Genomic DNA, 11,800 nt, shown 5'->3' with positions numbered 1-11,800 from the left:
GCATCTAAGCCACCTCCCACTGTAGCATGTCTCCCGCCTGTCACCTCTTTCGCTTTGCTAGCCCAGCCCTAAGACGCTTTGTGAGGGCCTACAGGGTCTTCTGTGGTTGGGCTGCCCTGTACTTTCTCTGAAATCAATCCTCAGTTTCAACCCTCTCCAGCCACCTGGTCCTCCTTACTGTTCCCCAAACACACCAGCCAAGTTCTACCTCAGGGCCTTTGTATATACTGGTGGAAGGTTCTTTCCTCAGTTATCTGCATGGCTTGCTCCCTTATTTGGCTTCAGTGCTACCATATCAGCGAGGCCTTCAATGACCACCCCGTCTACAGTAGCCCCCTCCTTACTATCAGACTCTTTTACCTGGCTTTATTTTTCTCTAAGCATCTCTCACAATTGGAATATTGTCTGTGTATCTGTTAGTTTGTTGTGTGTCTCTTCACAATAGAATGCCAGCCTCCTATGGGCAGGGACTTACCAGCTTTGCTCACTATTGTATCCCCAACACCTAAAACGATTTAGCCCACATTAGCCCTTTTTGTTCCACAAACAGATGGATAGATGAGTGAGCAAATGAGCAAGCTGGGAATGAAGTTTATAGGTGAAGAAAGATTTCAGGGTTCAGGCCTGTTCTGCTGGCTCAGAGGTGTTTGTGTGCCTGTCAGACCTCATTTCATTCTAAGGCTTGGAAAGCACAGCCCTTACAGGGTGCTGATCCCAACATACTGGAAGGAGCAATGCAGTCCCTCAGCTGGGTTTTAAACTCCAACTCTGCTGCAAGGTCACACTACCTGTGTAACCTTGAGGAAGTTGTGCAACTTTCCCAATTTCCTCACCTATAACATGAACATAATAAACCCTGACCTTGGAGGTTGGACTGTATGGACAAAATGAGATCTCAAATGTAAAAGTGCCTGGGGGCCGGCCGAGTAGTTCAGTTGGTTAAGGGCTTGCTCAAGAGTGCAAGCTTTGAGCAACAGGATCACCGGTTTGATTCGCACATGGACCAGTGAGCTGTGCCCAAGCTGAGCTGCCAGCAGTTGGCAGGATGGCTCAGCTGGTGAGAGCATGTGCTCCTAACAACAAGGTTGCCTGTTTGAGATGGTGGCTACGCCCACCTGCAACTAATTGAGCTGAGCTGTGCAACTGGACTTGGAGTTGAGCTAGCTGCGCCTCCACAACTAAGATTGAAGGACAACTTGGCTGTTCCCCTCCCCCAATTCCCCAATAAAATCTTTTTTTTTTTTAAAGTAAAAGTGCCTTGTATAAGCAGACCTTGCATGTGGGGTGTGTGGGGGTCCCTCTTCCTCTCTCTTCTTCCCCCTCAGAGCTGTCAGCTTTAGGGCAGAACGGAGTGGGGAGGAAACAGCAGGGAAATAGCGCAGACTAGGAACTGTAAAGCTGAGAAGAGACAGGTAGGGAAATCTGAATTTGGCAGACCAAAGTCCCAGGCCTGGGGCAGAGGGTGTAGAGGTGTGTGGGTCAGAGACTAAAGACCCCTACACATATGGGAGGCCTGGCCCACAGTGACCGTGCACCAACATTCCCTGTTGCCCTGGAACTCAGTAAATGCTGGTGGAATGGGTCTTTTTGGAATTCATGAGTGTGTCAGAGTTTGTGGAGTACCCACTGTATGCTGGGCTTTGTACTAGATCTTGGGGATCTAAAGGTGAATAAACACTGTCCTGGCCAATCCTTCCAGCAGGGCACAGGGTCCAGGCAGTCTGAGGGGACGCCTAGGCATGCTTGCCTCCAGGTGGAGGGCTGCCCAAGCTCTTGGGTACCCCTGAGACCTGCTTCCAAGAAGTACTGGCTGATTCAAAACTAGATGGAGAGTCCTCTGGGCTCTCCTGCCTGGCTCCACTCTGGAAGGACAGAGGCTGGGAGGCTGGCTTCCTGGGGAGAGGATCCTGGCTGGCCAAGAGCTGGTGGAGGCAGCCCAAAACATCGGTGGTGTCAGCCTGCCACCTGGTGGTGAGTCTGGTGTAATGCAGGGGTTGGGGCCTGGCGCCAGAGCAGGGGGATGGGGCCATCTGACTTACTTCCTGGGTCTCAGAGCTGGAGGCATCTGGGCTACTCTTCTCCTTCTCCTCACAACAGCGCCCAGGCGCCCTCCCCAAACAAAGGTCCACCTCTGCTCTCCCGAGGGCAGGGCTAGAGAAGAGGGAGGTGATTTGGCCCAGGTGTCCCACGTGTGAGGGAGGAAGGGGGCTTGGAGAGGATAGTGACAGCGGTGAGGGGGGACGCCTCAGTGAGCTGAGGAGAGGCCTCCAGAAATGGCCACTTCACTCCAAAGGCTGAGAATAAGGGGTTGAAAGGCTCTTTGTGGGTCTCTGCCCGCCTTTCCTGGCCTCCCCCATGATCAGAGTCGCCTCCCCCACCTATCGCTGGGCTCAGTATTAGGTGGGCTTGGCTGAGGAGGTCAGGACACTTTCAGGGCCCGAAGTGTCTTTAATCCTGCATGGGGGAGACCCTCTGCTTCCTGAGAGGTTGTGTGAGGCAGAAGTCCCCTAGAGCAGTGCTTCTCAAAACTTGAGCTTGCACAGAAACCCCTGGGGACCCTGGTGAAATGCAGACACTAATACAGCCGATCTGCGCTGAGTCTGCTCCAGGGTGGTGCTCACACTACAAGGACTGACTACCCTCGGAGTCTCGAGGCCCTAGTAGCCCCTCCAAAAGACACTGGTCCCCTGCCCCTCAGGAGGCCACCCTCCCAGCCCCGCCCACCCGGCCCCATCCCACTCTTACCAATGGTGGTGATGGTGGACACGGAAAAGAAGAAGGAACCTATGAGCTCCCAGCGCCCCATGCTGGTGGTGTTGCCGAGGACGATGTCCCCACTTTGGTACGCTTCAATGATGCCCTGGGGGAGAGGCTGCAGTGAGCACCAGGCTCTGCGGGGTGACTGGGCTCCTGCATGCAAACTCACACACATGAGCATGTGCATGCACACAATACACACAAACAAACTCATGGACAATCCTTGTAACCACTCTCTGAGCCCAGCTTTTCCGGGGCCAGGAAGCTCGTCCCCTTCAACCATGGGGACAGCTCCCACCCTCTCTTTATCCCGGGAGCCCAGGTGACCCCAGGGTATCTCACTGGCTGGAAAAACACTATTCATTTTCTTCTCTGCTCACCCATTCTTGCAACAAGCCCTGGCCAGGCATGATGTGTGGTGTTTTAGGGGACACAAAGATGAAAGAGACATGACTTCAGTCCTCGGTGGGACAGAGACAAACTTAACTCTAGTGCCATCAGTGCAGTTTTAGGCTTTAAGACAGTGCAGCTGCATGATCCTGGGCAAGGCACTCAACTTCTCTGTGCCTCAGTTTCCTTATCTGCAAAATGGGAACACTAATAGCACCTACTTCACTGAGTTGTTGTGAGAGTTAAGTAACATACATAAAGACTTAGAACAGTACCTGGGCCTGGAAAATGTTAGTGGTTGCCGTCATCGTTACTGTTAGGAATGTAATGCCGAGAGAGAAGGTGTTGATACTGATGGGGGTAGGGTCAGAGGCCGCATGGAGGGGGTGATGCTTTAGTTGGGCCTTCCTTAAAGGTCAGATAAGATTGCTCCCTGTGGAAGGGCATTTAGGTAGATGGGAGGCAGGACTGAACCTGGAATCTCAAATAGGGAGACTGAAAGGCCATGCTTGGCTCTGCCACGCCAGGGATGGAGTGGGAGGCCTTTTCCAAGGCCACTGAGCAAAAGAGAACCAAGATCAGGTTGTGTGCTCTGTGGCAGCTGGCAGTGCGGAAGATGTTGGCAGACTAGAAGGGGAAAGACTCCTGCAGGGGTGAGTGATGGAGAGGGCTTGGCTTGCATCCTGGCACAGAGTGGTCCAGGAGGAACACAGAAGAGACATTCAGAAACCCAGGCTTCTGGCCCCATTTGGTGTGGGTAGTGAGGGAAGCACCTAAGACCATTGTGAGCATGTGTGGATATGATGCCAGCGGCAGACGTTTAGAATAGATGGAAGAGGAAGGCTGGGAGGAGGAGGGATGCCTGCTCTTGACCTTGGGGGAATTTGAGGGCTGCTCAGAAGTTGCATGTGCATGTCTGCAGCCAGGGAGCAGGTCTAGGTTGGAGACCCTGTATTGTATTCCTGGGTTTGAAGCCACAGGAGGGCTGAGGGAGGGTGTGAAGGATGTGGAGTAGGAGGGGGTTGGAGGGCAAGTGTATGGAGATTAAAGTCCTGCTGGGAACCGCAGGAAACATCCACAGATCCACGCTGAGGGAGTAGTCATGGTGGTTCACAGCCCAGCAACCTCGCTATGTAGCCATGTATTTGTTTTAAACTCTCTGAGCCTCGGTTTCTTCATTTCTAAAATGGGGATGATGGTAATGGTACCTACCTGTGAGGTAGGTGGGGAAGAAACGAGCTAATACAGGTTAATACACTAGGAACAGTGCTTGACACACAATAGCATTTACTATTATTATCATCCCATCATTGTCATCTTCCCTGGGCCCAGGCTGTTGGTAGTTGAAGTTCACCTCTTTTGCAAAGGGAGTGTCACAACCTCCAGGTCCAGGCAGAGGGCTGTAACTGTAGAAGTTTAGAGGTGGGAGGTGGAGGCACTACATTCGGTCCTTAGTGGCGATGGTCCTTGCCCTGCCCAGCTCCAGGCCCTGCTGAGGCCCCAGTCCAAGGGCTCAGGACTACACCTCTGCTCTGGTGCCCAAGATGCAGGCTCTGCCTTCCTCTGCAGAGGAAGCATCGGGGCTGCCAAGGCAGGGATTGCCGGCTAGGGGCGTGGCTATCCGGGTTCTGGGACCAAGCTTGGGCCGCAGATGTTAACGCACCCGCCAAATCCTAGCAGCTACCAGTCCAGCGTCGCCTGCCCAGGGACGGAGAAGGAGTCTTCCATCCATCCTCGTTGTCCTGCCCCAAGAACCCTCCCTTGTGTTGTCTTCTCTGCACACCTCTCTGGGATCCCATTCTCTGAGCAGTCTCTGTCCTCAGGACCTCTGCATCCTACCGCTCCCTGTCCGTTTCAGCCCTTCCGGGTCTCAGCGGCAGGGGCTGCACGCCCAGCTCCCGCATCCGAAAGCTCGGAATAACGCGGGGAAAGCAAAAGGGCGCCCCTGCGACGCACTTCTTTCTCTCATACCGGGGTCTGTGCACTTGGAGCGTCCAGACTCTGGCACGTGCGCCTCGGCCCCCTTCGACCCACCACCAGGACATGTTCTCCCTGCGCATCTTTACCTCCAGCGGTTCTCAACCTGTGGGTCGAGACCCCTTTGGGGGTCCAACTACCCTTTCACAGGGGTCGCCTAAGACCATCGGAAAAGAAAAAGATATTTACATTACGATTCATAACAGTAGCAGAATTACAGTTATAGAGTAGCAACGAAAATAATTTTATGGTTGGGGGTCACCACAACATGAGGAACTGTATTAAGGGGTCGCGGCATTAGGAAGGTTGAGAACCGCTGCTAGACCCTGACGGTCGTGCATGCTCATCCTTAGGCACCGCCCAGTGACCCCGCCGCCCTCGCCCCAATTCGCATATTTGCATCAGGGGTCTCTCTGTGGAAGGGGCCATGCATGCCCTTTGGAGCCTCGCCCGAGGTCAGACTCCGACATAGCGCCACGCCATCCCAGTTGGACCTCCTCCAGGTCACTTCCCAAGCCCTCTACGCGCGTCCTGCCCCTGTTCTCACGGGACCAGGTTGGCCCTGGCAACTCCTGACCAGGGTAAGCGCGCCCCCTGTCATACACATCCCCAAATTCGGATGTTTGCGCCACGCAACCCTCTGTTGACCCGGCGGTTCATGCCCTCTCGCCCGTAAAGGAGGATTCAGAGCGCTGCAGCGCGCATTCCTCTCGCTGGAGCAGGGACCCTTTCCCTGTTTGTCCAGCTCAACCCTCTCGTCCCCCACCCCGCCGCGCGCGCCCTCCCCGCCCTCCTCTCCCCCCCGTAGTCTCAGCGTCTATCTCCTCTACCTCTCTCTTGGAGAAGTGCTCCCGGCGTTTCCCTGTCCGGAGCCAGGGAGTGCCCTCTTGCGCTCTGACCACCACCCCGCGCTCTCCTACCCCGGATCTCCCCGCCGCGCCCGGGGCCGGCCGCGCTCCCCGCTGACCCTGATCAGCGAATCCAGCGCCGGGCCGTCCAGACAGGTGAAGTTCCGCAGCAGCGCCCACTTGTCGCGCTGGAATCTAGCCCTGGAATCCTTCGCCGCGGGGCTCTCCAGCATCCAGAACACACCGGTGCCCAGTGCCAAGTAAGCCAGGTAGGTGAGTAGCAGGAGCACCGTGCCTGGCACCGCGCAGCGGGGAGCTCTGCACACGGGCGCCCTTCTGGCTCGTGGTCGGCACATAGCAGGACAGGCAGGGAGGCTGAAGCCTGGAGCCATGGACCAGTACCCAGACAGAAAAGGAAGGGCTAGGGCCGGTGGAGGGGCTCAGTTGGTTAAGAGCTCGCTCAAGAGGGTGAGCTCTGAGCAACAGCCATTCGATTCCCGGCCCTAGCTGAGCTGCCAACAGGGCAGGATAGCTCAGCTAAATGGAAAAAAAAAAAAAAAAGAAAAGAAAGAAAAGTAAGGGCTAGGAGCTTGGCTGGTCCCTTCCCTAGACAACAGCTGCCTGTGCCCAGTTTTCTCAGCAGAGGAGGCGTGCTGGACAGCCCTGCCCCACCCGCACTGGATCCAATCCCGGGGACAAAAAAAGGTCCAGAGCTGTGGGCATCTGGCCCCGCCTCGAATGTGTGTGGAGTGCCCACCCCCCAGGCCTAGCCCGGGGAGAAGGGGAGGGCTGCCGTGTGACCGCAGACGCAGAAAAGGAAGGGGCCCAGAGCCCTCAGCTTGTCTTGTAACAAACGGTGGGAGGGACTCCCGGAAAACACACACAGGGGGAAGAGAAAGTGGAAGCCAAGTTTATTGTCTTAGGGCCCCTGCCCAAGTCCTTGGACCCTTGGACTATCGCCAAGGACTTGCTGCCTGTCAAGTCCTCTCATACCATCACCCTTTCCTTTGTGTACCCAAAGACAAAGACCCCAGCTGGTCACCACTTGTCCATGAGCTTGGTAGGCAGAAGAGCCTTGACCAGTGGGTTTGTCCATTCTCTGCTTCTGAAAAGGCCCCCTCACCGCCGACTCTACCCAGAAGGGATGTAGGGTACTGGGAAGGTAAGGCGTCCCTGGGCGTCCTCAGCTTCCCAGGCCTCTCCTCCACATCAGGAAGTCCCAGGAGGTAAGCTGGGTCTGTCCTGCCTTCCCACCTGGCGCCTCCTCTGCTTCACAGCCTTGCCTCAGTCCTGTCCAGAGGTTCCCGGCCGCTGATGGGCCTGCCTTGCTGCTGGGCTGCGGGCAGAGGTGGGGACCCACGTTTGCTGTCCTTGGGATGGACTGCTGTAAATCTGTCCTCTCCTGGCCAGAGCTGTCTCGGTCTGGCAGGAGAAAGGCCAGGGTGGTAGAGCTCGCTCCCAGGGGAGGCGGGACTCCATGGAGCCCATTTCCTGGATGTCTCCTGGGATCCGCTGGCTCTCCATTTTCCCCAGGGCAACATGTGTTTGGAAAGGTTCTTAAGAAGACAGGAGCCGAGGGGGTGATGGGGTCAAGGGGTGCCTGGGGGGACAAGGGGGGCCATGCCCAGGAAAGTGGGTGGGGCACCCAGTACCTCCTAAGCCTTCTTCATAGACAGCTCTAGACCTCGAGGCAAGGGGACCTGGCAGGCCCCTCAGTGTAGCTTCCTGAGGACAGACAGCCTGGTTGCACTACGATGCTCTAAAGTCCCTGCCCTCTCCTTGACGCTCCCTGCCAGCCGTTCCCATGGGCTCTCATCTTACCCTGGTCGGCCCTCATCGCAGCATTTTGGTCACTGGATTGGGGTTGCCTCTCTACCTGGCTAGTCCTTCCACTTGACTAAACACACATGGAGGGCAGGAGTTTTCCTTGTTGTGTCCCAGAACCTGGCACAGTGCCTGACACATAGCAGGGGCCAGACCAATGCACATTGTGAACGCATCCAATGAGGCAAAAATAAAGTCACCCTTTGTTTGTTGTCCCATATGAGTCTTCGGGGAGGGGGATGTGGGAGGGCAATGGGGATTTGGCCACAGTGATCTATGTCTGGTCACTTTTGAGGGGGAGAGGGCAGGGGCTCTGGGACAACGGTGCCCATCTCACTCTACAGGCATCTGTGTTTGATTCTGTCTTTACATCTCCTTTCTTGGACACTCCTGCCTCCTTCCTCTCTCTGGAGAGCTCCTGAGACTAGTCCTGGCGGGGAAATGAGTGGGCTGGGGGAGAGGCAGGGCAGGAAATGCAGAGGGCCTGTGGGCTGGACTGGGGAAGCCAGGAGGGGCTCTTGGGGCTACTGGGGGCCTCACGCAGAGATGGGGATCTTCTGAGGTCTGTGGAGCCCATCGGTCTTGGGGGCTCCCCCTTCCTTGAGGCCAAAGCCCCTGCTTAGCAGCCAGAGCTGGGAGCATCTATGGAGAAGCAGTGGGGCTAACGGGAGGACCAGTGCCAGCCACGCCAGGCCCAGGAGAATCCAGATGGCCGCCAGGCTTCGGTACACTGAGATGTAATGCTTGCTGGGGTCCGTGCCTAGCAGGGAAGAGGGACGTGATAAATGCCAGCGGTCTGAGGGCACAGCCACACCCCGTGTTCCACTGCGTCCCCTCCAACCGCCCTGTAACAAGGATCAGCAATGGAGGTCCCTGGGAAAAGGGCGACGGGTCCCAGACTAGCAGCTTCTGAGGATGTTGTGAGAATCCACAGCAGCTTCAGAAATCGTCTCCTCCAGAAAACCAGGGGCTAAGTGATCCTCAGTAGTCACCCCCTGCTGACACCTCCCCATCCCCCACCCTGAGAAATGTGATTGCCTAGTTCTCACCAACCACATAGTCCCCGAAGCCGATGGTGCTGAGAGTGATGAAGGCAAAGTAGAAACCCTCGCCGAAGCTCCAGCCCTCCACGTGGCTGAAGACCATGGGCGGGAAGACGAGAATGACCAACGTCCCCAGGGTCAGGAACAGAGCCAGGCCCAGGATCTGAAGTAGCTGGAGGGAGGGAGGGAGACTGTCTCTGAGTCCTCTTGGAAGGCCCCAGGATTGTATAGGGGGTGGTTTGGGGCAAATTGGGGAGCGGGGCTGGATCACAGTTAGGTGCTTTCCCCGCCCTGCCGACCTTTGGGGGTGGATCTGTGCCTGCGTGATCTTGCCCAGGTCAGGGAAAGGCTTGGTCATAGGGATTGCATTAGTGGGTCAAATTAGAATTTAGAGATTCCTTTGATCTGGGGGGATCCGCTTGTATAGGTCCCCTGGGGGGACTCAGATCTGGGACGGAGGACTGTCACTGAACTGTACCAAATTCCTCTGCACCTCTGTCCTCCTAGTGAGCCTGGCTTTGCAAGGCACTGGCCAACAACAGGTGGGCTCTGGCAGCATGCTGGGTGGCCTGGAGTTTGTTTTTAACTGCAGGAAAGGGTGTTGGAGTTCTGAGATAATCATGGAGATGTGCAGTGTTGACCAGCTGTCAGCAGGTGGCCTCCAGCTGTCAGCTCCTTCAGGATGTACAGCAGCTACTGAGAACGGCCCAAGGGCACGCCCATTCTGGAAAGGCCACCCTGGTGCCTGATTGAGGCAGGGGTATAAAGTCCTGGTCATTTCAGCTTACCGTGGGACAACTCTGAACGCCCACACATGCTGCAGAGCTCCTTGAGGGGCTGGCCAATTCTCTGTTGAGCCTGCATTGCAATTCACCTTCTCCCTCTGCCCACCTTTTCTTCCACAGGTACCTACCTAGCACCTGCTTGCCAAACTCTGTCTCAGTGTCAGCTTCTGGAGGACTCAACCTGCAACAGATTCTGTCACGGCAGGGCTGTAAGGATGGAAGGGCCCCTACCTGGGAGCGCCTGGGCTGGTCCTCCCACCTCTCGAGGGTAGCCAGGTGGCCACGCAGCCCTGTGCCCAGGTGATTGAGGAAGACCACGTTGAGCGGGATGCCCACCAGGGCGTAGAAGACACAGAAGACCTGGCCTGCTTCGGTGCTGGGTGCCAGGTTCCCATACCCTGCAGGGGAGGAGTGTACAAAGGTCGGGAAGAGAGAGCTCAGAACTGCCTCCCCCTCGGACTCTAGCAGAGGTTGGTCTTCTACCACCTCTGGGAGCAGGAGGGGAAGCTTCTTGGACACTGTTCCCATTCTCTGCTAGAAGGATCCTTATTCATGAGAATTCTGCTGCCTTTGAAGGCCCATTTCCAATGACACTGCCTCCAGGAGGCCCCCCTGACTGCCACCCTCCTCCTCCTTACTAGGTGTGATTCTCCGTAGTGTCCTGTGTCATTCCTATCTATGATCTACTTTGCCTTATACTATTGTTTTTGGTGTGTTTATCTTATTCCTCTTCATCGGATTGGAAGCTACTTGAGGGCCAAGTCTGGTTCTGATCCAAGTTTGTATATACCCCCCTACCCCAACTCCATTCTCTGCCTCACAAGTCACTTGAGCTCAAGGAAGTGTTGGCCTTAATTGAATGGATAGGCGAGACCGGGGTGAATGGGGGTCTGGGCATTTCCTTGTGGGAGGTGGAGTAGTTTTCTGGCTGACAATGTCAGTGTCCTCTGTCCCCTTGTAGCACCTGCAGCTTTGTGGACAGTTCCTGTACACACAGATGACTTCCCACCCCAAGACCCCCACATCTCCCTCTACCTGAGAGATTTTTTCTGGCTGCAGGAATGTACTTAGCCTGTGGGTAGGTCCAAAATGCTAGAGAGTTAATACACCCAGGATTAGCTTTCCATCACCGAGGGCAGGAGTTGGTAGACAAGTACCCCTGCTTTCTCGTCCCTTGCAGGGACTGTTCTGAGGATGGGCTGTACCTAGCCCTCAGTGGGTCCCCACTTGGAGCGAGTCCAGTTGCCCTCCCCACTAACCTGCTCATTGATGCAAACTTTATTGCCTTTTCTCCCTTTCTGGTTTCACTTTCCCATTTCTCTACTTGTTCTTTCTGAAATCGTCTCCTAGATAAAACCATCCTTGTCTCAGAATCTGCTTTTGGGGAACTGAAACCAAGACAGGGGCTATAGGGAAGCCAAGCCCTTCACCCGACGCTTTACCTATGGTGGTGACAACTGTGCCTGCAAAGAAGAAACTGCTGCCGAAGTCCCAGTTGCTGGGGTTGGTGGAGTTGCCTTTGGGGTTCACGCCCTTCACCCAGGCTTCCATGATGACCTGTGGGGTGGGAGGAAGAGGGAATGATGGCACTAGCTATTGGCTAAGCGCTCAACAGGGTGCATTTGTGTCATCTCACTTGATATTCTTAGACAGTCTCATTTCCTTTTTGTGGAAAAGGAAACTAAGGCTCAGTGTGGCTACATGACTTGACCAAGGTCATTGGATTTCAAATTTACTGTCTGTTCCACTGGCCAGGGATGACTGAAGTGTGGGCTGTAAGCATGGGCTAGTGGAAGGGAACGGGCCTAAGGAGGCAGAAGATGCTTAAGGAGTGGTCCCGGAGGGAGATGCTGTTATGGCCAAGAGGGTGAGATGCACACGGGTTGTCAGGACAATGGGAAGATTTCAGGTTGGATGTTCCTGAAAGGGTTTACTTGGGAAAATGGGGCTCGGGGACCATAGGAAAGCCATGGGGCTGCCCTCCCACAGGGCTAATGAGGGGGACAGAACCCTGTGTTTTCTGAGCTTCCAGGTGAGCGGGCAGCCTTGCACCTTGCTGCCCCCTAGTGAGTCCCAGCTGAGGCCTACAGGAGAAATTCCATGAGGACAGGGCAAAGGTCTCCTGTGTGTGGTGTGTGTGTGTGTGTGTGTGTGTGCGTGTGTGTGTGTGTGTGTG

At 55.5% G+C, this 11,800-nt stretch overlaps 2 protein-coding genes and 1 long non-coding RNA gene across 4 annotated transcripts in view; 1 reads left to right on the top strand and 2 right to left on the bottom strand.

The window, feature by feature from the left end:
• KCNK17 (potassium two pore domain channel subfamily K member 17) overlaps window positions 1–6,444 on the bottom strand; it is a 14,933-nt gene extending 8,489 nt beyond the window's left edge. For both annotated transcript variants that reach the window (XM_019631365.1, XM_019631366.1), the window contains exons 1-2: window positions 6,092–6,444; window positions 2,746–2,860 (exon numbers count right to left, since the gene is read on the bottom strand). In XM_019631365.1, the coding sequence (XP_019486910.1) occupies window positions 2,746–2,860; window positions 6,092–6,364 (388 nt within the window). In that variant the 5' untranslated portion in view covers window positions 6,365–6,444. The remainder of the gene's footprint in view (window positions 1–2,745; window positions 2,861–6,091) is intronic.
• Window positions 6,445–7,486: 1,042 nt separating this feature from the next.
• The window catches only part of KCNK16 (potassium two pore domain channel subfamily K member 16), a 7,559-nt gene continuing 3,245 nt past the window's right edge, over window positions 7,487–11,800 (bottom strand). The window contains exons 2-5 of the mRNA XM_019631368.1: window positions 11,067–11,181; window positions 9,856–10,022; window positions 8,846–9,011; window positions 7,487–8,556 (exon numbers count right to left, since the gene is read on the bottom strand). Coding sequence (XP_019486913.1) covers window positions 8,333–8,556; window positions 8,846–9,011; window positions 9,856–10,022; window positions 11,067–11,181 — 672 coding nt within the window. The 3' untranslated portion in view covers window positions 7,487–8,332. The remainder of the gene's footprint in view (window positions 8,557–8,845; window positions 9,012–9,855; window positions 10,023–11,066; window positions 11,182–11,800) is intronic.
• The window catches only part of LOC109375851 (uncharacterized), a 4,076-nt gene continuing 2,232 nt past the window's right edge, over window positions 9,957–11,800 (top strand). Inside the window, exons 1-2 of the long non-coding RNA XR_002122658.1 lie at window positions 9,957–10,094; window positions 10,975–11,127. This is a non-coding gene — a long non-coding RNA (uncharacterized LOC109375851). The remainder of the gene's footprint in view (window positions 10,095–10,974; window positions 11,128–11,800) is intronic.

The sequence above is a fragment of the Hipposideros armiger genome, unplaced genomic scaffold (genome assembly GCF_001890085.2).
Source record: "Hipposideros armiger isolate ML-2016 unplaced genomic scaffold, ASM189008v1 scaffold_993, whole genome shotgun sequence".
Taxonomy (NCBI): Eukaryota; Metazoa; Chordata; class Mammalia; order Chiroptera; family Hipposideridae; genus Hipposideros; species Hipposideros armiger.
The sequence above is the reverse complement of the archived record's forward strand: the minus strand, read 5'-3'. Positions and strand labels throughout refer to the sequence as shown.